This window comes from Salvia hispanica, chromosome 6 (assembly GCF_029641045.1).
Source record: "Salvia hispanica isolate PSC_SH4W2 chromosome 6, Shi_PSC_v1, whole genome shotgun sequence".
Taxonomy (NCBI): domain Eukaryota; kingdom Viridiplantae; phylum Streptophyta; class Magnoliopsida; order Lamiales; family Lamiaceae; genus Salvia; species Salvia hispanica.
In genome coordinates, this window is record NC_142697.1 from 41,015,528 (window position 1) to 41,041,109 (window position 25,582).

Here is a 25,582-nt window from a genome sequence, read left to right on the forward strand (position 1 = left end):
GCAAAGATCCGTCTCAAAGACAAAAAAATTAACATGGAGATCCATGGATAACAACCTCTAAAACACAGCAAAAACACAACACCCCCAAAACAAAACAACTAGAGTTAACACACGAACGAAAGACACGAGCCAACTAAAGTCAAAACAATATCCACCATCAAAACAAGGAAAGAGCAACAAATACAGAGAAAAAAGAGATAGCAAAAATCTTGGTCGCCACGTCTAAGCCATCGGTCTATACACAAACGATTTCGCGCCACCACAAACTAATCTGAAACTAACAATCACAAGACACTTCTCCTTAAATTTATTGAATCCATCCAAACTCTAATATCAGTTATTTGATGATGCTTTTATGTAATTTTCAAATAATTTATAATTATATTTAGTAAAAATAGTACTATACCTTTTACCATTTTTATTTAATTATTTTTGGCGTGCATTGGAGCAAAATTAATATGGAAGTGGACAAATTAATACATACTATTCTCTAGATTTGTAACATTTGGTTACTGCATCTAATGAATTATAAAACATAATTAAATTATGGAGATCATAATTATCACCAATCGATATAGTAGTACATACATACATTATGGGAATACCAGTAGAGATTGGATGAAATTTGAATAAAATTAAAGAGTATAATAACATGATCATTCTTGCTCGTAATAACTTAAATTTAATAGGAGTACTATTGAAACACGTGTCACACGAAATGGTTTTATACTTGTACATAATCAAACGTCACTTCACAGCTAAATATTCAGAGTCAAACGACAGGAAGAAATGCCTTGTAATTCAAATTCATATTGCATACGACATGATGCATATCCATGACCAAAATCTTATGCTTAATGCTACAATCGGATTGGTCCACCTACCATTTATTTTGTTACTGCTACTCCTATTATTTTGTTTTTTTGCTTTCTTAAGTGACAGGGTAATAAATTATCAATTACATTAAACTAGTCCTTCCTATAGAAGTAGACAGTAGTTATTAGAGTTACTCCATTGACTTATTTTACACTCTAATATTACACTATCTCCACCTTAGGTTATGTGAGATTTTTCTTTTTGTTAGAGTTGGAGTAGTATTATTTTACACTCTAATATCATTCTGTTTTCCTACCACTATTCTCCCACCCCAAAGTTAAAAAAAAAAATACTATAGTAGGTATTAAAACATCAATGCAAGAATTAGAAAAGCCAAAAACACATTCCAACTCACCAATCTAAACCTAACTAACAAAGGTACACCAGCTCATAATCAATTAGATGGAATCTCATTATCATCACTTTTTTCGTGCATGACAAAAGTGATACTAATTCCAAAATAAAATAAATGGTAGGTTACATATATGTGCTTATAAGCCAAATAGAAGAAAAATGATTAAATGAATAAGTACAAAATAAAGAAAAAGGAGGGGCTACCATTTATATACTTGCATTAATATTATCCATCCACCAACACAGTAAAATTTGAATTTAACCCTGCAGCCGAAAGGGACCATTCAAGAATGTGACACTTAGCCAATTTTAAGCAATCCTTTCATTTAATTTTATTTAATGATGTGATCAGATAAACCAAACAGAATACTAAATGCACTGGGACGCCTCTGTATTTCAAATCAACTTTGTCCATTTTAAATTTTCAATTATGTCAAATTTGGAATTATTAGGCACTACTCACTAGTGTAAAATTAAGAACTACCAATGAGTTGGATTTGCAGGTCAATTTAAATCCAAGTCTTATCATATTCAAAAAGGCGAAACACTTAGATATTGACTTAATATGACCTATAGAAAAATGCCCCGAGACAATTTTAATTTCATTATCATCCCTATAACGAGTTGACAAGGTTTTATTTTAATAAAAACAAACCAAATTATTAAGTACTCGCAACCCAACCAATTTGTTGGATTCCCATGCAACGAATCTAACGCTAAATTCATACTCAAAAGTAGTTTAAAATGGGAATGGGAATGGGTTTAAATGAGTTGGTATAGTTTGAATAGAGCGAAAATGCAATGAATAACAATACATTATGTTTGGTGGTCCAAAGATTATTCAAAATTGAGTTGATCCAAGACCATCCAAGATTAGTGTCATCATATGAAAAGAAAATTCATGAATAAAGACTGATTTTATATGACCTTATCTATCAATAAGAACAATTCAAGTACTTGATAATAATAATACTACATCTTTCCACAAAGAGTAGTCGTATTTTTTATTTAGGTTGTCTACTAAAATTAGTCTATGTATTTATAGTCTGAGTGGTTGTGGATGCTGTAATGATCTAAATTAGTATTTACAAAATTCAATTTTATATAATTTGTGAAACCCAATGACATTAAATGTGATTAAGAAAAGTGGGAGAGAGGAAAACCATGGATGGGAACAAATATCAGAAGGCACAGCAAAAATTAATAGTGGTTGAGCAAAGAGACAAAATGCAATCAATTTTTTGAGTGAATAAAAACGAGTGCACGTGGATGCATCTCCCACACGTGCACTCAATCATCAGAGGCCCATGTTTTTGCTGCTGTCTCTGTCACTTCCACACGTACGCATTAATTTCACTCTACAGTTCTGGGTAATAAAATAGTCTTCTTTCCCAACTTCTTTCATTCATCATTTTTTGTTTATGGATCACTACAATTAAAGAGTTTTTATTTATGGACATGGCATCTGGGATAAATTATTTTTACGTGGGTTTCTCCAACCTATTTGTAAGAATCATTCTATACTTTAAAATCGTGGTTTTAGTTAATAAAATATTATAATTTCTAATTAATACATCAAGAGTTACAATCACTTGCCAAATTTGTGTGTATGTGAATACCAAACCTTAATAAAGCACAATAATTAAGCTACCCACTTTGCACTTTTCCAACTTCTTGGATGCTATCGCTGCAACTCCACCAAATTAGTCTAATTTTATTTTCTCCAATTATGTAGTATACGTGAGTATTAATTTTTCGGATTATGTGGTACACCGAATTAATGAAAAAATTATTCTTAAATTCACATATGTAAATGCATGTCGGCATGACTCAATAGCAACTGATAGGCATCTAGAAGAACATCTATTCATGTACATCTAAGAACACCCTCAAGTAAAGTAATTATGAAATTATTGAACTAACCTTGGATATAAAATAACTCAAGATATATTAAAGGCATATTAATTGTAAGAATGGATATGATACTAAATTACTAATAATGAAAATGCTAGATTATTACGAGTTGATTTTTTAGTTTCAAATTTTCCAAAAACACAATAAATTTAAAACCACAATTTATTCTTTCTATTTTAACACAAATTACCCTTACCCACATAACTGCCTGTGACAAACGCACTATACAATACACGGATTGCCAACGTGAGAATGCACACACATTTAGAACACAACACTACACAACATGATAAGAAATGCAGACATGCACTATGCAGATTGTGCACACGTTGTAACAAGCACAGTAACATCCAAAGACAGAAATTACACATAGTAACATACACCACAAACATTGTCCACACAAATCATTTCTTTTTTTCTATTTTAGTCAACACTCTCAAAATTCTCAGACAAATCAAACACTGTACGTACATATTACTACAATTTTATTTCATTATTTTTACAATATTTTTTGGTCAAGTGGCGAAGGCATTCTGTTTAACAATAAAATTTAAGTTCAAACACAACCATTCCCTTCCCCAAGTAAAACAAATTGACTATAAATAAAATAAACATTATAATCAATATCCCATTTTCACTTCAAGGTAAAGACAATTAAAACTCCTCTTAAATTTTTTCTTATTAAATTGTATATTCATATTTTTATTGAAAGAGTGACAAGTATGAAATAAAAGTATTTCTAACTATGCACGCAAAGATTCCAAAGCATTCAATCCATACAAATCTTGTTTTTTGTGTGGAAAATGGGAATATAATTGTGAATTCAAAGTATGTATGTGAAATAGATGCACCGAACAACAATAACATTGAATGAATGATTCACACCCATACCTAGTTTATATTTCAGTGAAAGATAAAGTTTCAATTGCAACAACAGTATGAGAATAGTATACATTGATTGGCAATCATCTCAAGATTGTGATATGCAATATCTATAACCAATTAGGTAAGGAAGCTTCAGATTATAAATTCAAATCAAACAAAATGATTCATCCTCATTTAATACTTGACCCACCAATTAACAAATAAGGATAATATTGATCCCTTATTCATTAAAAAAAAAGGATAATATTGATCCCATGTATGCATATATTGATGTAATATCGAATTTCTTCAATATCAAATTATCCTGTCCTTATTACTTCCTCAAATAACGAAACAAAAATCCAAAGTGACGACTTAAAATCTATTAAAAAACTGTTTTTACGATTTTCCGTGCACAGTAACATCAAGTTTACCAGTATCGAACCAAATCCCTATCCATTCTGAAATAGGAGTAAAAAATACTACCACTATATTAATTTAAATCGTTCATCTTCACACCACTTGACTCCAAAGATATCTGTTGCTCTTGATAGTGCAATGGGTAGTTATATTGTCCTCTCAACTTTAATTAACTATAAATCATTTTGCCCCTTGCACTTGCCTAAATTGTATACGATCAATATCTTTTATGGGAATTATCAATAATTTAAGCACTATATGAATATTGTCTAGTAGTCCGCAATTTTGGAAATATAAAAGTGAAGAAGCATACAAAACCTACAAATAGAAAACTAATAGAAGAGCATTATCCCATATTTCAAAAAGACATGTTTATCTCTATCCTCTTTCCTCTTCTCCTTTCAAAAACCTCTTTTTATGAAAAAAAAAACGTTTTAAAGAAAAAAAAAACTCATTTCAAATCGGTTCAGAAGGCAAAATGGGTACAAATACAAGTAAATAGCACCAAAATTTCTGATAAGATAACCAAATTTCACAAGTTAAGTGCCAAAACCATAGAGATGCATATGCATATTAAATGTAGAGTACAAATTATACACTTAAACCATAAGACTAACAAAAATTAGGAAAAAATATTTGTACAGATACGTACTATATATCCTAACTAAATTCCTTAATATGTAAAAATAAAGTGTGAGAGAGTACTCCATAAAAGTAGTAGAGTGGAATAATTTAGGATAAATCTAGAAGGGCAGATTTTATGAAGTATAGAAGAAAAACATTATTCTACATATAATTGAGGGAAGCAAATGCAAATGGAGAAAATAATTAGAAGGAAAAATAATGGTAGGGGTGGGGTGGAAGGGGGGTAGCAAAAAGCAGAAAAGAACAAAATGGAGGCCCTCGTGCACCTCTGGAGTTTTGATTGTATATCACTCATTTAATGAAGCAAAAACGTCTCCAGTTCAGCTTTGCATGTGTGCGTGTGGGTAGGCATTCCTCTCTCTATCACACACACAAACCTTCTCTCTCTAACATTATTAATGTATGTATAGTATATATGCAACCTTTTGCAGCCTATCGTATGCTTCCTTTCTGCAGTTCCGTGCACATCTTTTTTGATCCACCTGTGCTCTACAGTTCTTACATCCACATCTCTTTCTTTCATGCAACCCCATCTTTTTCTTCTGTCCCACTATATTTGCTAATTTTTTTGTGATTACTATTTAACACGGTTTCTCTCATATATAGTAGTTTTAGTCTTGTCGGCAGTATTTTTGCCTCTATCTTTACATCAAATAATTCTCTATGACGCAATTCCATTCATCTATGTTAACAACTACACCACAAAACTCACCATCAAAGTGCGCCAGAGCTAGCTAGTATGCTTACCAACGTAACTAGTTTAACTATCTCAGCTTAAGACGGCAATAAATAAATTGACATCAAAATAGTTTAGCTATCTCATCATAGAGGTTTAGTCAAGGCTTAGGTGTTTAAGAGTTGGTTATCTTAATATTTTCATACATAAGTCAATCATAATAATTAGTTAGTTTGCATGATTTATAATAGGTAAATTTATTTTGTGTAGTTCATATGTTACTAACATTGCTAAACACACATGGCTCTAGTACACTTTGATGGTAAGGCTAAGGTGTATTAAAATTGCGCTCTTAATACAAAGAATTATTTTGCATACATAACTTAGTCATAATACTAGTACTTTACATTATCCAAAATAGGATTGAAATATTCCAATAAAACTTGAGCTTGTCCTGATCCCCACAGAATGTAGCTCAAAATGGTTAATTTTGCCAAACTTGAGCTTCGGGTTCTTAATCTAGGATCAATTCAATCGTGTGCACTTATTATTTCAACAATGCGTCTCGCACTCTAATCTTGCAATCATATGAATATTTATCACCTTAAAATTGTGTTATTTATTTAATCTACCATATATCATCTATCAAACCAAATGATCTAATGAATTGAAATGATGTTAGCTATTTCATTTTTGATGGATAGTCACCTAAATATGTACTATGTGAATACATAGTTAGTAATAAATTTAATACACAACATAATTGATCAAATACAGGAAAAGAGAGATAGATCCTTAGTTTAAGATTACCTTGAGATAAAAGTGGGCGATGATTAGCAATTTGGTGAGAAATGCAAAAGTGGCACTGTGTCAGTCGTGTCAAATCCCTTTCCAAGGATCTCCTCAAGGATCCACACTCCTCTTCAAGTCATTTTCCGACCTACCTTTTGCGCCACATTACGACAAGGCATCAGCATCATACCCAAAGTCAATAAGCAAAATGAGAGATGATGATATAAGTGTGAAAATTACAAGACAAACCCTGTTTTAGGAGAATATATATGCAAATACCCTCTCTCAAATAATCTCACACCTACTGATGAGACTAGTCGACCATGTACGCCCTCCTGTACGGCATCATTTTGTATGTAGTTACAATCCAATCTATTGTAGTATTAAGTTTTAACAACCATCACATTTCCATATCTATGTCCGACACCAACAATTGCGTGTCAATGTAAAAGTGTTCCTATTAAATTATCATTATATCAAATGAGTGAGTAAGAGCTCTGTACAGCAAAAATTAGTAGCTCAATTGTTCCATATCTAAAAAATGGGTTTTCCAATTAAATGTGTACACCTACCTCTATGCCGACCTATTCATATTCAAATAATAAAACCACGTTCAAATGAAACGTTGTTCAAAACAGTCAACATAACTATTATTATTAACTACTCCAAGCATAATAAATTCTGACATTTATACTAATTATCAAGAATTTCAGGAGAGTAGCAGTCAGTTCCCTAACATGGGGTAGAAGTGGAACCAGAATGTCCTTTAGCATACATGTGTGAATGCTGAAATGCAAATCTATAGTCATTTCAAATTGGGTTTGGTAAGATAAGCAAAAAAATTATGTTTATTACCGTGTTATGACAAAAAAAAATCCTTACTTAATCATGCTTAGTGGATGGCTAATGATGGCCATTAGCTAGGCAGGAAAAAGGGGTCTCTGGTCTGCCATTTTTTATAGTCTTCTTCCTGTGCACAAGGCTCCAAAAAGTTACTGAAATTTGAGATGTGATGAAAGATTAGAACATGGGGAATTATTGGATAACAAGGTTAGGAAAAGTTAAAAAGTGGGAAACAGTCCAAAAGTCAAACTTCACGTGAAAAGTTACTAGGAACTATATAACCTATATATCCCAGTTTCAATCTAATCACAAGGACTTTTATGTTCAAACTCAAGAGAAAAAACACTATTCGGTTCAATAATCAAGAACATGCGTCGGTGTTTTTGTTATTTAATGGATCACTCACTCTCTCTAACCAAGAACATGTCCCAAGTGACTTTTGTAATTTGGTGCATAGATCTATTTGACAGACATGTGAACAACTTAGTCCCATGGCTTTCCTTCTAATGGGGTGGCGTCCATGTGCTTTCATCAATAGCATATAAGCATCAGCCCAAGGCAGTTTTCTTTATGCAACATATATAGCAAAAAAATGATTAATAGATAACCAAATGATTAAGAATGACAACTAAAAGAGGGTATTAGAAAATTGTAAAGTGGAGTAATTTATTTCTTCCACATACAATTAAATTTTCCAGTTGAACAGTGCACACCACATACAGTTTGACAGGACAGTAAAATGAAAGCTCTGATCTGAGGTATCAAGAAAATGCTAAAGCAGTTTTTTATCTACAAATTTTTACTTCAACCAAAACTTATTTATTTACTGTGCCTTCAGGTTTTAATAATAGGTCCTACCTTTCTAGCGTGCATGATTTTGGCGTATTAGGCCTCCCCTATACGGCTATACCCCAGCCCTCTCTCTCTCTCTCTCTCACACACACACACATATTGATTTCATCAGGTCTATATAATCACCCGCACGAACTCATGAGTCATAACCAACCAGTACAACTAGAGCAAATCACACCTTTTACAGCTCTCCCTTTCGACCTTTCCCTCTCCCTCTCCCCCTCTCCAATAGTTGTGAGCTTTTAGGGAGGATCAATGGCCAGCTTTGTTGTGATTCTCGGGGGGTTCTGGGGTCTCTGCATCTTGAGTGTTGCTCTCCTGAAATGGAATGAGGTAAGGTACAGGAAGAAAGGATTGCCACCAGGTACAATGGGGTGGCCACTGTTCGGAGAGACCACTGAGTTTCTAAAACAAGGCCCAGCCTTCATGAAAAACCAAAGATCAAGGTCACTCTCATTATTTCTAGCATAGTTAAGAATGTCATATTTTCTAATCTAGTCGAAAAAGAGTACATCATCGATATAGGAACTTGCAATTTCATGATTATTGCATGATGACTGATAAACGATACTACTTTTCTTATACCAAAAATCAAAATGGTGTGCTCTACTAACCATGATTTCTTTCACTGTTCTTGCAGATTTGGGAGTATTTTCAAATCACACATACTAGGTTGTCCTACCATAGTATCAATGGATCCGGAGTTAAACAGGTACATCCTAGTTAATGAAGCAAAGGGCCTTGTCCCCGGCTATCCTCAGTCGATGTTGGACATACTTGGGAAATGCAACATTGCAGCTGTCCACGGCTCTGCTCACAAGTACATGAGAGGGGCCTTGCTTTCTCTTATCAGCCCCACGATGATTAAAGATCAACTCTTGCCCAAAATAGACGATTTCATGAGATCCCACTTAAGTGATTGGGATAACAAGATTGTTGATATCCAAGAGAAAACAAAAGAGGTGTGTATTAGCACTTTAGATCTAATCACTGGTTCATGCAGTAGAATTTACCCTTGACACTCTGTTCTGATCCAATGAAAATCCTCAATATTGTTTCAGATGGCGTTTCTATCATCATTTAGACAAATTGCTAGCACTGAAGCAAGCTCAATATCAGAAGCATTCATGCCTGAATTCTTCAAACTGGTCCTGGGAACCCTTTCACTCCCCATCAACCTTCGCGGCACAAATTACCATCGTGGATTTCAGGTAAAAAAAAGTTAACACTTCTTTACTGCCGCAGCAGACTCGTCTAAATCTAGGAATGCTAACAGTTTTGATTCACAACAGGCAAGACAGAACATTACATGCTGGTTAAGGACACTTGTTGAAGAAAGAAGAGCTTCTGGTGAAAAACAAAAGGATATGCTTGGTCTTCTAGTAGGGGAAGAGAATAAATACAAGCTAAGTGATGAGGAAATGATCGACTTGATCATTACCATCTTGTATTCTGGATACGAGACCGTGTCAACTACTTCTATGATGGCTGTCAAGTATCTTCATGATCATCCAAAAGTGCTAGAAGAATTAAGGGTGAGTGAAAATTTCAGTCACGAAGCACACATGTTGAAGTGGAAATTTCTTAACTTGTGTTTCAACTTTAAATTTCCAGAAAGAACATATGGCAATAAGGGAAAGAAAAAATCCTGAGGATCCTATTGATTATGAAGACTACAGATCGATGCGCTTCACACGTGCGGTGAGTGTTGCCAACTTTCAACTAAAAATAGTTACTTCGGTTAAACTTAATAGAATTTCGAGCTAAATATAAATGCCATGTGATATAACTACTGCAGGTCATATACGAGACATCCAGACTGGCAACAATAGTAAATGGAGTATTGAGAAAGACAACTACAGATATGGAAATTAATGGTGAGCAACGCAATCTCTTTAAATTTTCCTTATATTCCTCTCTGTTTCCTTTATTATTCAGCAGCCACAGAAAACAAAAATAAAGTTCTGAATTTACTACTTCAAAGACTAGTCTGTAATTATTAAGCAATTTTGACATTTTCTCTCATCAATAATTAAAGCATTACAAAAAAAGCAACAGTTGCATATACAAGCAATCATAGACTAAGCGATCACCTTTATGTATGGACCCTACCCTATCATGATCCACATGGAAAACCTACCATTACAACCCAAGACATTCCATTGATACCCCATCTTGTCCTAAGGAATTATTTTGTCCGTGTTTTGGATAAGAGGAGAGAGCTCAATACTATCACTGCTTTGTCCTTCCAATAAGAAACTTAACAATTATACCTGTCAATATCAAGTGCTAAAAACAATTAATGCAATCTATTTTTTCATGTAATCATTAATCCCACGATTAGCTAGCCTGGTGATGTATGTACAAGGTTGTTAAGAGAGATAATTAAACAAATGATATCAGTTCTTGTTCAAATTAGATTAATATTATCTGCTGCCAATACACACAATTCCATACTACTTGTACAGTCACTCATCTGGTGTTCTGCTTATATACTTATTCAGGTTATCTAATTCCCAAAGGATGGAGGATATATGTGTACACGAGGGAGGTCAACTACGACCCGTGCCTTTATCCCGATCCATATACCTTCAATCCATGGAGATGGCTGGTTAGTATATCACCCAAATTAGCACACAAACGACCCTTATAATTGCTTCTCAAAAAGCAATGGCTAACAACCTTAATACTTTACTTAAATTCAGGGAAAAGGCCTAGAAAATCAGCACCATTTCTTGATTTTCGGAGGAGGAACGAGACAGTGCCCTGGAAAGGAACTCGGTCTGGCGGAAATTTCCACATTCCTTCATTATTTTGTGACAAGATACAGATGGGAAGAAGTAGAGGGAAACAAGCTAATGAAATTTCCTAGAGTCGAAGCACCCAACGGGCTCAAGATTAGGGTTTCTACTCCCTAAAGAGCATTTGTACAAAGAGGAACAACTAACTTTTAGCGTAGCAGATGATTATAGCTAGCTTTTGTGAATGTATAAAAAAATTGAGCTAACACCATCCACTAGAGAATCGATTCCCCAGCTTACTAGGGTTCAATAATTTGCACTGTAAAAAGGAATCATCAATTATTTTTTGCCTCATTGAAACTTCACAATCAGAGATCCATGGGCACGGAACTTTCCACTTTTTATTATGGAGTCATTAGAGGAGAGAAACCAAATTCAACACATACGTAAACAGGTGAAATGTAATTGAAAATCCACATCATTTAACTAACTGAAAATTATGTTGAACATCAAACAAACAAAAATGAAATGAACATTAGGGTATGAGTGGTGGGGTTGATTTACCGATTACTCGCGGAAAATCCTGCTGAGATACCAAATGCATGTTCAGAAGGTATATCAGCTCGGTGAATCGCCATAGTTCGTCTCCGGATTCGTCTCATCTGATAGAAAAATCTGTATTCCGCCATTAACGTTTCTCTGCAGCTTTTTGTTAGGTTGAAATTTTAGGCGGGATTAATCTTTTGGCGGGACCACCCTTTTTATTCTTCTCTTAATTTATTTTATTCCTTCTCTTACACTTAAATAGTAATCTTAATATGTTTAATTTTAATTGACAATAATTATTTGATAAACAATCAATGTGGAAATAAAGGAGCGATATGATAAGCACTTTGAAATAGATTTGCATGTAACATCATATTAATGGGTAAACCAAATTAAGGCTTAACAAAAAAAAATTGAAGGTTGACAATTACAATTATTTTTTATTTTGTATTGTACCACGAATAATTATTTATTTGTACAAAATTCATATTTGACATTACATACACTGCACATAGGACCTTTCATACGCTGTATTTAGGACATTATATAACTGTTATGGTTTTCATATAGGAATGAATTTTAATAGTATTAACTCTACCCTATCCATGGGTCATTAATTTGATCATTGTGATTTTGTTTTGTAACGAGCAAGTCTGTGTTATGCATATGCAAATTTGAATGTGATGTGGTGTGGGAAAGTAGTCATAATTAGTAATTAGAAGACAAAATGTGTAGGGGGAACTTCCCACCAAACCACGAGAATCTAATATGATCGATGTTGAGAACACCAATTAGAATTTGATGAGGCTGTCATCAAATAAGTCATATTGTTATTATTGTTAAATAATGGACTTCATAATTTTATTATTTAAATATATTATTCAGTGGCTTTTAGTTGTTTCAGAGAATATGCGACTATATTACATTCTTTTGTCCCCTTTCTATAGTCTTTTTTTTTTCCTTTACTCAAATCAAATCCAAATCAAGCCCAGCTATTACATACTTGTTGATGATTGATTATTTATTAAACAAAATTGTTTGGATTTGATTTGATAGGTATGCATATGGGATGTGTTTTTGTGATGCAAGCTCCTCCAAACGATTAAATGCTCTGACTCTCGAATAAATACATTGACAATATTCAAATTCATTTATTGACCATAATTGTAAATACCCCTTTGAAATCTATGGTTAATGTTATTTTAAATCGAATGAATAAAATTTGTCCCTACTAATTTCATTAATTTTATAAGTAAATTTAGTTTGCACCGAAATGTGTCTTTTATATCAATTAGCCCCTTCATTTGAGAATGAAATGTTATACAGTATTTTTTATTTTTGATTCATTTTGATTACATTTTATTTTTACATTAATTCGTTACCCACATGTTTGTACAAGTAAAATGAGAATGAAATGTCAATTCCATGTGTACATTCTCAATCAATGAACATGGGGATTGATCAACCCCTATTTTATTTACATGAATATGGATTCTTCTAAATTAAATTTAAATTAACAAAAAACCTAAAATTTATTAGCATGAAGTTGAAAATAGAAAAACATGCAAAAACTAAAAATAGGGATCCGTTACACGAGAACCGTGTCCATCCAGAAATCTCCCGCCACATCCGCCCCTCCTCTCCCCTTTTCTTACAATAAACACACAAATCTCTCATCACCACTTCCTCCTCTAACTCTCTCACCATGGCCACCGCCGCGCCGCTGCTGAAAGACGAGCTCGATATCGTGATACCGACGATACGAAACCTCGATTTCCTGGAGATGTGGAGGCCCTTCCTCCAACCTTACCACCTCATCATAGTCCAAGACGGCGACCCTTCCAAGACCATCAGAGTCCCTGATGGCTACGACTACGAGCTCTACAACCGCAACGACATCAACCGCATCCTCGGCCCCCGCGCCTCCTGCATCTCCTTCAAGGACTCCGCCTGCCGCTGCTTTGGCTACATGGTCTCCAAGAAGAAGTACATCTTCACCATCGACGACGACTGCTTCGTAACAACCCCCTCCCTCATCTTCTTGATATGACAGACTAGTCTTTTGGAATAAATTCTCTTATTTGGATGATAGACAGACTAGTCTTTTGAGATGAGTTACCCCGTGCAGGTTGCAAGCGACCCTTCTGGCAAGCCGATCAATGCCCTAGACCAACACATCAAGAATCTATTGTGTCCATCAACCCCGCTCTTCTTCAACACTTTGTACGACCCGTACAGAGAGGGAGCCGACTTCGTCAGGGGCTACCCCTTCAGCCTCAGAGAGGGCGCCCCCACAGCCGTCTCCCATGGCCTCTGGCTAAACATCCCCGACTACGACGCTCCCACGCAGCTCGTCAAGCCACGAGAGCGAAACACCAGGTAAACAACAACAACAACCACCATAACAACATCATCCCATTCACCCCAACTCACTCTGCATATATTACTACTAGATATGTAGATGCAGTGATGACGATACCAAAGGGCACCCTCTTCCCAATGTGCGGGATGAACCTGGGTTTCGACCGAGACCTCATCGGCCCAGCCATGTACTTTGGCCTCATGGGAGACGGCCAGCCCATTGGGCGCTACGACGACATGTGGGCCGGCTGGTGCGTCAAGGTCATCTGCGATCATTTGGGGTTGGGAGTGAAGACGGGGCTGCCCTACATTTGGCACAGCAAAGCAAGCAACCCTTTTGTGAACCTGAGAAAAGAGTACAATGGGATATTCTGGCAAGAAGAGATTATCCCTTTCTTCCAATCAGCCATACTTTCAAAGGACTCCACAACTGTGCAGAAGTGCTACATTGAGCTTGCCAAACAGGTCAAGGACAAGCTCGGCAAAATCGACCCCTATTTCGTCAAGCTGTCAGACGCAATGGAGACGTGGATTCAGGCCTGGGATGACCTCAACCCCCCTGCCAAGCTGGTTCCAACCGCTAAGCTTACTAAGTGATCACCAACACATGTTCAAGTCTGCAAAATCATCACTTTTGTTATCATCATCAAACAATAAATGAGATACTATATCACATATCCTCACCATCAATATAGTCTTCTTTCTTGATGAACACCACATATTCCATGTCACATTTTCAAAAATAAGTTCAAGATGGCAACTACACGAAGAAATTAGGGTTTTTGAAAATATAGTATTAATCAAAGCAAAATTGCTAGTCAAATAATACAACCAAAACTTCTTTAGCGCTTCAACTCGTTAATAAATAACGAAAATCTAAAACACAAGTACAGTTGGAGGCGTAGAATAATAAAAACGATAAAAACTGGAGAAAACTGATGCTGGTTTGAATGCTGAATTTCATGGGCTGAGAATCTTGTGCGGATATTGCATATTTCTCTCCGTAGAGGAGATATGCAGCAAACGGACTCCCAGCAGCTAGGGCCAAGCCAGAGTTGTATTATCATAAATTAGGGGTGGATTCTTCTGTCTTCTTACGTTTACTTGCTGGCTCGTCCTCAACTTCATTCGGGGTGGGTTCTTCTGTCTTCTTATGTTTACTTGCTGCCTCGTCCTCGCCTTCCTTGAGCTTCTGCAGTTCATTCACTACATCTGCACCCAGAAGTGAGGTGTGTTTGATTGTAATCTGACGTCCTGCCCTGAGCTTAGGCCCCCAATGCCTCTCCGGATTGCGGGGAAATCTCGCGACCTTTTTCGCCTGTGCTTTGCTAAGGGAAGCGGCAGCTCGTGCAAAATTAACCTGCCAATCGACAAAGTAAACCAACCTTTGTGTGAGAGAGATCTCCAACTAAATCAATTTCCAGTAGATAATGGTATTGCATATTGAATAACGAAGCGCTAGTGTGATCCCACATGTTCCACAAAATCACGAAGAAATGAAAACCAAGATAAAGTTTTCACCTGCAGAACAGGTTCCTTGGCTAGGATTACACTTCCAGCCATACCAGGTGACTGAGCTTTCACAGGATGAGTTTTCACCTGGTAATAAGAAAAAGATCATCAATTGTTTTGCACTAGGCAATGGTCAATTCCCTAGGAGTTCATTCTAATATTGAAGCATTGTTTTACCAGAGAAATTTAAGAAATGATGGGAGGTTCTTCCAGATTAATTAAAAAAAAGCAGATGCAGCGGCTTACTAGAGTGTATAATTTTAGACCACAGGTGAAAAAGAAACATTGTGCTTACCCAGCAGCGCATGATATCCCATATAACATCCATAGGGGCATTGGTTTTCAAACCTAGCTCACATGCATGAGTTCCTGATATGCGATATCCTGCATTAATTACAGCAGAACGAAACATAACTGCAGAGGGCGAGGTGCATTTCAAAGTTGCAGAGAGACTGTGCAGACTCAGATATAGGGGAACATCTGGTAACTCCTGCAATAAGAGTCACATGTATTAAGAAAAACACTGACAAGATACAAATTTTTCAGCTGTTTCATGTTTTTGGGGAAATGAAAGATTATTGCAGCTAAAAGAGGAAACATTGACTTCTGAAATGACAGCCACACAGATAAATTGATTGTCTATTGCAGAAATTTCTAAACTCCTTCAACGACATCTGAATTGACAATTCCTGTCAAGCTCAAATTACATCTAAAGAAAAAAAATCAATTAAATATGTAATATTGGTAGAGACAAGACTTAAGACATTGATACATTTCTTATTTTCTATATGAATTAATAAGGAGAGCACATGATACATTTCTATCACATAATCATGGATTCATGGTAAAACCACAACAACATAGAAGCAGTTCCACTAATAATCACAGGTATGAAAACATCATACTTTTATGAAATTCTTGCTATTCTCAGCCAGACCATCTAGATTCTAGATATAGCTTGATCAGGTATTAAAGGAAGTACGTGATGACCTATATTTTTACAGCAGCGATTCTTAATCCTTAAATATTAAGCATTGACTGAAAATGACAAGGGCACATACCTCAGAAACTGTAGTTAATACAGCACAGATCTTATTAAAAGCAGGATACCGTTCCTTCATAGACTTCACATCTGCAAGAATTGAATTAACCCATTCCATATCATGGATTGGAGCAGACCATATGGGCCCACCCATGTTGTATTTCTTCCCACAATCACTGCATTCTTGGGCAACAGCAGGGCCGAATCCAGGAAGATATCTCACACTGGTATTCTAGATTCAGTATTAAAAACAACGAAAAATTCCAGTCAGATACATATGCATTAGTACTTTAGTAGAGATCACAAAAAAAAAAAAAAATTAAGACATACAGCTACTAAGGTAACTACAAAAAAACATAGCTGTTCAAGTTCTGGTTGTGGAATGAAGAATAATTTTTGGACAAAATCTGTCAGCCTGTACACTCATAAAAGCAGATGTATTTAAGTCCTAATATTAATCAAGCCTCACGCGTCCTTCAAAGGTGAATGACACCGACCACCCATGAGAGGATAACTAAGAGCTAAATGGTCCAAAATATATTATAATTGACTTATCCAAGGTGTTTATGCAAGAACGATAGCACGATTTCAGGCATTTGCATACATGCTGAGAAGTGACCTTAGGATATGCAATATTGTGCTAAAGAATTTAAGTGATGTGACTGTTTAAGTCACTATCAATGCCACTGTGTTTATGTATCACATAATTAAGCATCTCAAAATATTTTATATTTACCTTGGACACATTCCTCCCAACTGGTTGAAGATGAAAAGAATCACAACCAGAGCATTGATAAACATAGGACAACTTCAAAGGAGTGTTCTTCATTGCACTTGCAGAGCTGCAATCAATTACAAATCGGGTTAACAAATCAATAAACTAGCACCCATGACCCAAATCGGGTTGATTATATTAATCTAAGTAACTATCTCAATAAATGAGAAATTTGGAGAGAGATACTCACGTGAATACACGGACAAAGACTCGCACATAGAAATCAATTTTAACAGATAGCACAGGGACAATGTAACGCTTGTAGCGGTTTGCATGGCTCTGCATAATGGTTACATTACTTGATAAGGTGAAAATGCAATAAGATTAAAAAAAGCATAACTTGATATACCATTACTTGGAAGAAAAAAATGCACATATCTTACTGTCATGCACGATGAGTAGATACAACCTAATGGTATCAATCTTTATTCAAAATTATAAATATCAGTCTCATTATTATTAGACCAACCCACCTCTTCCCCTGACCCTCCCATTAAGAATTTGCTTCATTTGGAATATACTGTGAAGAGTGAAGATAACAATGAGTGTATCTATTCACCATGAATTAAATAAGTAACATACAATACTCCTGGAGTCTGACAGTTGATACAGAACAAAAGCAAAAATCAATGAGTAAAGAAGAGGAAAAAGGTATCTCCAAGGGAAGTTGTGTTTGAGTACACGCACAATTAATTAGGAACCAAGAATTTCAATTATTTAACAGAATACCTCAGTAAAATCAACTCACCTCAATACATGCAAGAAGGATCCGCAAAGCCATCTCATGCATATATTTTCCTTTCACTGGGTAGGCTCCATATCTGGTTCAACAAGCATCTAGTCAATACTACTTCTTTGAACTAGCAAACATAGCACAAACAAAGATATCTTCAAAAGCCAATCTTACTTGGAATAGCAAACCTCTCCACTGGACCCACAAAGCACTGCCATATCTGTTGCTGTACACATCAATATGCCTCCATCAGCAACTGATTGAACAGCAGAGTCAAGGAAAATAGATGGTGAACCATAAGGGTCAAGATCAACCTGCAATACAAATCAAGGGATTGAATGAAAGGAGTATTAAGTTGTTGTAGTGCAAAAAGTAAAATGTGTCAAATCGCACAGGCTATAACACAAGGTAAAGAGAGCGCAATAATGTGGGATCGCGTAACTACCTCAGTCCTAATATGGCATCCGAATATGAGAAATTGAGAACTGTGAAAGCCAAATTTAAACTTCTACATTATAGAATGATAATGTGGAAGCAAGAAACTTCTTTGAAATCCTTTTCATGTTACATAATACTACAAGGTTAGCTTATAATCTCATATATTATCAGAATGCAAGTTACACAATGCTGGGTTGCAAAATACAATGCATTGACCTTCAGATACATACCACATCGAATTCTTTTGGGTGTGTAAGCATGTAGACTCTAGCATCAACAAGATGGGACTCCACCTTTGAAATTGCAACTAAACCATTAAGTTTAATATTTCTCCGGCAAGATTCAACAGATGCTGCAGAAGAAGAGTAATATCAGCATTTTATCTTGGACACTGTCAATTAACAGTAGAGCACGAGAAAAGAAAGACAAGAAGATTCTTTCATTGGACTCATAGCCACAAAACCAATTTCGTGCATTATAAAAGAAACAAAAGGGAGAAAAACCGCTCCCCCTGGTTTGTGTTGCATAATCAATGAGAAATGTGGAACTACCTTTATCATTATCCAGGGCCACAACTTTCCCAATTCCCTCTACTTCACGAGCATATCTCAAAGCCCTAAGACCAGAGGCTGACAATGCCTGTCAAATAAGTAAAGCATGTCATCAGATGATACAATAAAATATGAAACCAGTAGTATAGTTATTCCCAAGAGGAAACAACACAAGCAACACATAGCGCAATAACAACCTCCAAAACTCGTGGTGGCTTCAATTCTCCTGGGACCTTTCCCCCTTGGCTGGCTGCTGAATTCTCCGAGATGCTGCAGGGTTCATCTTGAGATATATCTTTAGAGACATCACATTCCCCATTAGATTTCTCATCGTGCTCCATAGCTTCCGGTTTAACAGCCTCCTTGGCTCTAATTTTCATTTTCTTGGAAAGCAGCCTAGCTTCGTGTTCTTGCTGGCGTTCCGATATAAATGTCCGCAAAACGGCAAGAGACATGTCTCTGTTATTGACCTGACATCACATTCCAAACATATTGCTAATTACTCCACAGACATTTAGTTTAACGTATCTCAATGAGATTGCATTTAAGATAGGTTCATAAATCTTGCAATCTATCAAATTCAATGTAGAGAACTCCAATTGTATCATCATGAATTCAGAAACCTTAACTAAACATGAACAATTAACGCGAATTGACGAGCAGACATCTCAATAAACCTGGGCCTTGTTATAAAAGACTTCATTTTTAACGTGCATCAGAATCTCAGCCTCTCCTTCTTTGATTACAGTGTAATCGTTGATATCCAATGATGCCTGCGTTTCATCGGACCCGACCATAACTTTGAACACGGTAGCGGCGTTAAGATAGGCAAGATTTGGGAAAAACAGATGAGATTTAAAGAGAAGAATAACTGCAAACAAAACCTACGAGAATTCTATAATTAGGATTCTTTGGGGAGAATTAATTATTGTGAAGAAGAGAAGAGTTTTGAGTGACACTACCATGTGTTGAAATACCTATACAGCCCTTAATTTTGAACCATTAATACCCCTAAATAGATACTCCTTTAATAACTGGAGTAATTTATATTATCTTTTAATACTACAAAATTAGAGATTTGTTTGCGGCTGATTTTAAGCGACTCATGACTAGAGATGTCAAACGAGCCGGGCCGGGCCAGCTAGTGAATTGAAGCGGGCTTGGGCTAGGCTAATCCTAGTAGTTTATTCGGGCTCTCTTGGGCCGTTTTATAAACTCAGGACCGGCCCGGACCCACCAGAAGCCTAGTCCGGAACCAGCCCAGTTACAACTAACTTATGTGATTATTAGTAATATAATGGCAAAATACATACTTAGGTCCTTATACTTTAGTCAAAATGTTCATTAGGTCCTTGTACAAATTTTTTTTATTTTAATAGGTCCTTGTAATTTTCACAATATTTTTATCAGGTCATCGTACAATTTTTCATTTTGGTAGGTCCTTATACTTTTATCATAACTTTCATTAGGTCCTTGTACAATATTTTATTTTAGGGACTTTTATACATTTATCATGGATAATAATCTAAATTTAATTAAACTTAATGAACTTTTTACCGATACATTATATTCTAAATGCCTAGTTCAGTCAAAATCGGCTAAACGACCATTGGCCGTTAGTTTTACACGGCGTCGTCCAAAATGGACTGATTCTAGCCCCCCGGTTTTTAAATGTGTTGGGCGGAATAATTAAAAACGTAATATTTTGGATCAAAATCATAAAATCGTTATATGTGTAGGACCACTTTTAGCCCCGGAGTGACCCTTACTCTATATAAAAAAACATTTTCACTTAACAATTATTCCAAAAATGAATGAAATATTTAATTTCACTAGTACTATTATTGCACACACGTTAATGTATGTATTAAAATAAATAGAAATTAATGGGCTTAAAGTAATAATGTAAAATCAACGAAGGCCCAATATAGAGCGGATAGCCCAATAAACCGTTGCTATTTTTAGGTTAAAGTACGCCTCTTCAGCGCCTCCTCTTGCGTATAAATTAGATGTACATTTAGGGCAAAGTCAACTTACAATCTAACGCCTCTGCCAAACTGTACCTTTTATTTTTTTCTTTCTCTCCTTGTTATAACAAGGATTTTCGCTTCACTCAGATCTGCCTTGATTTGATTGTTTGTTTGAATTCAATGGGTTCATTCAGATCTGCCTTGATTTGGTTGTTTGAGTCGATGGCGGGCGTGATGATTGATATCTACACGGTGGTGAATCAATTACCAGTTCATTGTGTTGATACAATTCATTAGATTCTTCTGTTTTACTATTGTGTTTATTCTTTCAAATTTTATGCAATTCATAGATTCTTCTGGGTGTGTTTTTCTCTTTTCTGGAAGGGTTAATCAATCCCTTTTTGAACAACGAAAACACATTCTATCACATAGCAGTATTAATTTTCCGTTTCTTTTGTTATAGCCTAGTCAATTTTTTTTGAAATAGTTCGTGGTCGTTTTTTTGTTCTTGGCTTAATCAATTATTGATATACCACTAATTAATAGTGATGTGCTAAAAATGGATTTGTGTGCTTTAGTATGTTCAATAGCTTTCTTCCATTCGTAAGGATAATACGCATTCCAATAACATAGTTTGGCGTGTTTCATTAAGTCTAATACCCTTTGATCAATTTCATTGTTTGTATAAACTTTATTTCATTTTGTAAGTGTTTTTGTGCACTACTAGTTTCTAGTGATTATGCCATTCGTTGGGTTAATCAGCCCTCCCTTTATGTTTTATCACGTTTTTGTAAAACCCAAATTTTGATTACTAGTAAAACCCCCATAATTATTTTCCTTTTGACATAATTAGTGTTGTATTATCAAATGAGGGAGTATTTTTTGTTTTTTCCGTCGTTGCACAATTACAGAAAACACAACATATTTTTCATAACATAGCAATGTCGATGCTTTTATGCTTAAATTACTACACGATTTTTTACATTACATTTTTTCATCAAGCAATTGTAAAATGAACCTACATTTTCTGTTTTTTAATTTTATTTTCACTTCAATGCTGGTGCAACCTAAAATTACATTGCTGTTCACTAACAATTTCTTTATTCCCCATTTCGTCCTAAGGAAACCCTATTTTCCATTTTAATTTGTCCCCATTCAGTTTTTCAATCTGCCGTTTCCCTAGTTCCCATTTTGTCCAAAGAAAGTCTGAATTGAGCTTTTGATTTGATCTAACTCCAGACTCCAGTCTTGAGGTATCGTGTTTATTGTTTTGTAGTCTTGAATCCTTGTGCATTTGTGTGCCATTATCTGATTTGAATATGTTTTTGATTTTGAGCTTTTACTTGTCGGTTTTTTGTTGGATTTGATGATCGCCTTTTTGATTTTTGTTGTGCATTTGTCCGTCATGTTCTTGTTTTGAACCTGTTTTGATTTTAAGCTTTTACTTGTCGGTTTTTGTTGGATTTGACGATCGCCTTTTTTATTTTTGTTGTTCATTTGTCCGTCATTTTCTTGTTTTTGAAACTGTTTTTGATTTTGAGCATTTACATGTCGTTTTTTGCTGGATTTGCTGATCACCTACTTGATTTTCGTAGTACATTTGTCAGCCATTTTCTTGTTTTTAATCTGTTTTTGATTTTGAGCCATTACTTGTTGGTTTTGCTGTATTTGCTGATCGCCTATTTAATTTTCGTTTTGCATTTGTCTGTCATTTTCTTGTTTTGAATCTGTTTTTTATTTTGAGCTATTTTACTTTTTGGTTTTTGTTGGATTTGCTGATCGCCAACTTTATTTGTTAATTTTCTCATAGAAAATTTTAATTGTTGAAGCTATGGGTAAAGGAAAACGGAAACTCACCGGTCTTGAAGTGGCTGAAGAAAGAAAGCGTCGGCGTCTAAGTTTTCTCTCTTACATGGAGCTTGGTTCTGGTTTCACTGAGCTTGGCACTGGTTTTTCTGTGCTGCCTCCTGATCACCTGTTGGAGTTGGTTTCCAGGTTTGATGTTCAATCCGTAGCACGCTGTAGGTCACTAAACAAGGATTGGAATAAGCTCATGTGCAGTTTCACATTTCTAAGGTCTCATTTTGAGAAATTAGTTCTTGGTTCTCAAGTAAGAAAGACTGCCCCATGCCCTGGTCTTATGATGTGTGAGTGTGAGAATTATTCTCGTGAAAGGGCTCTTAATTATTATTTTCTCGATTTGATGAGCGATGAACGATTTGGAGTAATCAGCCGCGTTAACTTTGCCTTTAGCTATAAGACTCGTGTCCGTGGATGTGACAGAGGTGTTCTTCTCTTGTCTGGTCAGAATCTGAATGAGATAGTGCTTTGCAATCCTGTGACTAGAGAGGCTTTAGAAATTCCCAATCCTCGTCCTTTGTCTAGAATTAATTGGTCTATGGTTGGGTTTGGAGTGAGTTCCACAGGGGAAGGCCACGTAGTTTTACTTGTTAATCGTGAAACCATGATTTATTCCCTATCAACTCGGACATGGGCTGGTGTAGATCTTGGAAAAGTTGACTGTATTAAGAAAAGTCCAGTGGTTGTGCCATTTGCTGGTTGTTTGCACTGGATGAAAATGGACACTTCGGAAATACTTAGTCTTGAACTTAGTTCTCTTACGGTTCGGACTTTCAAGTTTCCTCCATTTGATAACAAATGTTTAGCACATTTGTTTACTTCTCTTGGTTATTTGTACTTCTCTGAAAGCCCCGGTGTTGATTATGGTAATTGTATCACTGTTTGGAGAATGAACGTGCATGGTGATGATAGTACTTGGGTCCCACAGTTTCAAATTGATGCACAACCTGGTTTTCCGCTTAGTAAATTCTGGCCCATTCAAGTTTTCACCAACGGGGATGCCTTGCTGTTACGATTCAGATCTGGGGTTGTCATCTTCTACGATAGCTCATCAAAAACCTTTCATTATATGAATGAGCAACTTCAAACGGAGTTTGATTGGAACAAACAGGAACCCAAGGGTCTTATATGTCTTCCATATACCCCTTGTTTTAAGACCATCATATCTCTAGTTGGTGGTAATAATTGGGAAAAAGATGGGCTACGTCTTCTTGTAGGACATGTAAGTTGAGTGTATATAATGAAAGTTACTAATGGGTAAGTATTCTGTGCTAATGCTTCTTTTTCTAATATGTTTCTTTCTCTAGTTTGGTATGAAAAGGATGTAGTTGCAGCAGACATGGTTTGGGAATTAGTGATTCATACTACTTGAAGAGGTTAGATCACATTTATTGTGCTTTAAGGTATCCTACTTATATCCATCTCCTTTCTTGGTAATTTTGTTTTTGTGTAATTTGCAGTTGCTTGAAGCCTATTGAGGAAGGAACAACATTTTGAGGAAGGAACAACATTTTGTACTCGAAGTCTGGAAGAAAACCAAACTATGGGGCTTTAATTTTGTATAAAGTTAGTAGTTGCAGGAAAGAACCAAGGAACCTGGTCTATAATTTCATCTGGCATTGTGCCTGTATTTTGTCTGGTCTTGTCAACTAGAATACAATCTCTTATGAATGACTAAATCTGGATTATCAAGGGTTTAATTGTATCTTTTTTTGATTAATTGGTCTCACAAATTGATTTTTCTTGTTGATTAAACTAGTATATAAGCGGAGATGAGTAAAAATAAATTGAAAACTTTTGATCATTTACTTCTAAATTCTTCTTTCTGATTCATTCAATAATTCATTCCTACCAGTTGGTCAGATTCCGCAGAAACTTAAAGATCAAACTAGATAAATGGTTCTATGTCTGCCGCACTCAATGGCAGAGGGTGTACTGGAGAGATAGAATCATCTCCTTTACGGATAAATGGTTCATCAACCGGCTCAACTATCAAGCATAGCTCTGTTGCTGCTCCTCAAATCGCCCACATACGGCTAGAATCTCTACTTCTCAATTGTCCTATGCATTTTGAGTCCGCTGCCGTGAGAAAAACTAACATGTTTATTGATGCACATCAACTAATCAAGGGATTTGAGATATTCAAACTGAGCAATCCTGATAACAGTCTTTCCAGTCCGAATGTCTTCCCTCTGAAAAATGATTCTCCCCTTCGGATTATCAACATCTTACTGCCTATTCTGTCTCAATGAAATGCTAACAGCCATACTTGCTATGATGAATGTAATTGTCTATAAGTTGAGGGGAATCTGTGAAGATGAGGAAAACATACCACCAGCAAAGCCTGCACGATTCTGTCTACGTTTTTCACTGGCTGTGATTCAACCAGCAACCAAAAACTTCAGTGAAAGGTTACTCATCGGAAGGGGGGGATTTGGTAAAGTTTACAATGGGAACATGAGTATTCGACGTAGCTCATGTTGCTAATGAACATATGGTGTCTTCTGCAAACACTGCACTATCAGCAGAAGAAGATTATTTTCCAGATGGAGAAGAAGATTGGAGAGAACTGAAATCGTATAAGGCACGTTTTTGGGCATAAGATGCACTATGGAACAGGTTAAAACCATCTAAGAGAAAAGAAATCAGATTAGCATCAGGTATTAACTCATTCCAACTACTTTCTTTGATATGCTATTTCTACCAAAAGTAAGATAGAAGTGTGCAAAGATTGTGCAGAATTGTGTGAGGCAGACATAAGAGTGCCAAATTATGAATTTAGCAAGCTTGCGGCTGCAACCAATCTATTCTCCGATT

The 25,582-nt window shown here is 35.8% G+C and overlaps 4 protein-coding genes and 1 long non-coding RNA gene across 7 annotated transcripts; 3 read left to right on the forward strand and 2 right to left on the reverse strand.

Annotated features, from left to right (window-relative positions):
• Positions 1-29: 29 nt before the first annotated feature.
• Positions 30-11,704, reverse strand: LOC125208621 (uncharacterized). The gene is made up of 3 exons (XR_007174145.2): positions 11,542-11,704; positions 7,424-7,536; positions 30-6,693 (listed from the first exon to the last, which is right to left on the reverse strand). It is a non-coding gene; the product is annotated as an uncharacterized LOC125208621 (long non-coding RNA).
• Positions 8,372-11,381, forward strand: LOC125208620 (cytochrome P450 85A1-like). Its single transcript, XM_048108273.2, has 8 exons — positions 8,372-8,682; positions 8,877-9,198; positions 9,298-9,447; positions 9,529-9,771; positions 9,851-9,937; positions 10,035-10,113; positions 10,741-10,847; positions 10,942-11,381. Exons 1-8 carry the CDS (start codon positions 8,492-8,494, stop codon positions 11,152-11,154), a joined length of 1,392 nt encoding a protein of 463 aa, XP_047964230.1. The 5' UTR covers positions 8,372-8,491; the 3' UTR covers positions 11,155-11,381.
• A 1,488-nt stretch (positions 11,705-13,192) lies between the features above and the next one.
• On the forward strand, positions 13,193-14,574 carry LOC125205773 (putative UDP-arabinopyranose mutase 1). Its single transcript, XM_048104881.2, has 3 exons — positions 13,193-13,540; positions 13,652-13,902; positions 13,977-14,574. Exons 1-3 carry the CDS (start codon positions 13,229-13,231, stop codon positions 14,479-14,481), a joined length of 1,068 nt encoding a protein of 355 aa, XP_047960838.1. The 5' UTR covers positions 13,193-13,228; the 3' UTR covers positions 14,482-14,574.
• An 83-nt stretch (positions 14,575-14,657) lies between these two features.
• On the reverse strand, positions 14,658-19,893 carry LOC125205772 (tRNA (guanine(26)-N(2))-dimethyltransferase 2-like). 2 transcript variants are annotated; one of them, XM_048104879.2, is made up of 12 exons: positions 19,613-19,893; positions 19,133-19,405; positions 18,936-19,023; positions 18,615-18,736; positions 18,121-18,260; positions 17,962-18,034; positions 17,404-17,492; positions 17,175-17,280; positions 16,458-16,670; positions 15,692-15,886; positions 15,406-15,483; positions 14,658-15,244 (listed from the first exon to the last, which is right to left on the reverse strand). In XM_048104879.2, the coding sequence occupies exons 1-12, from the start codon at positions 19,730-19,732 to the stop codon at positions 14,948-14,950; spliced, it is 1,794 nt and encodes a 597-aa protein (XP_047960836.1). In that variant the 5' UTR covers positions 19,733-19,893; the 3' UTR covers positions 14,658-14,947. The 2 variants fall into 2 exon arrangements, with proteins under 2 accessions (XP_047960836.1, XP_047960837.1); XM_048104880.2 differs by having other exon boundaries at positions 19,559-19,683.
• Positions 19,894-20,952: 1,059 nt separating this feature from the next.
• Positions 20,953-24,485, forward strand: LOC125207597 (F-box protein At3g07870-like). 2 transcript variants are annotated; one of them, XM_048107001.2, is made up of 4 exons: positions 20,953-22,158; positions 22,735-23,987; positions 24,073-24,141; positions 24,226-24,485. In XM_048107001.2, exons 2-3 carry the CDS (start codon positions 22,737-22,739, stop codon positions 24,091-24,093), a joined length of 1,272 nt encoding a protein of 423 aa, XP_047962958.1. In that variant the 5' UTR covers positions 20,953-22,158; positions 22,735-22,736; the 3' UTR covers positions 24,094-24,141; positions 24,226-24,485. The 2 variants fall into 2 exon arrangements, with proteins under 2 accessions (XP_047962958.1, XP_047962959.1); XM_048107002.2 differs by having other exon boundaries at positions 20,953-21,157.
• Positions 24,486-25,582: the final 1,097 nt, after the last annotated feature.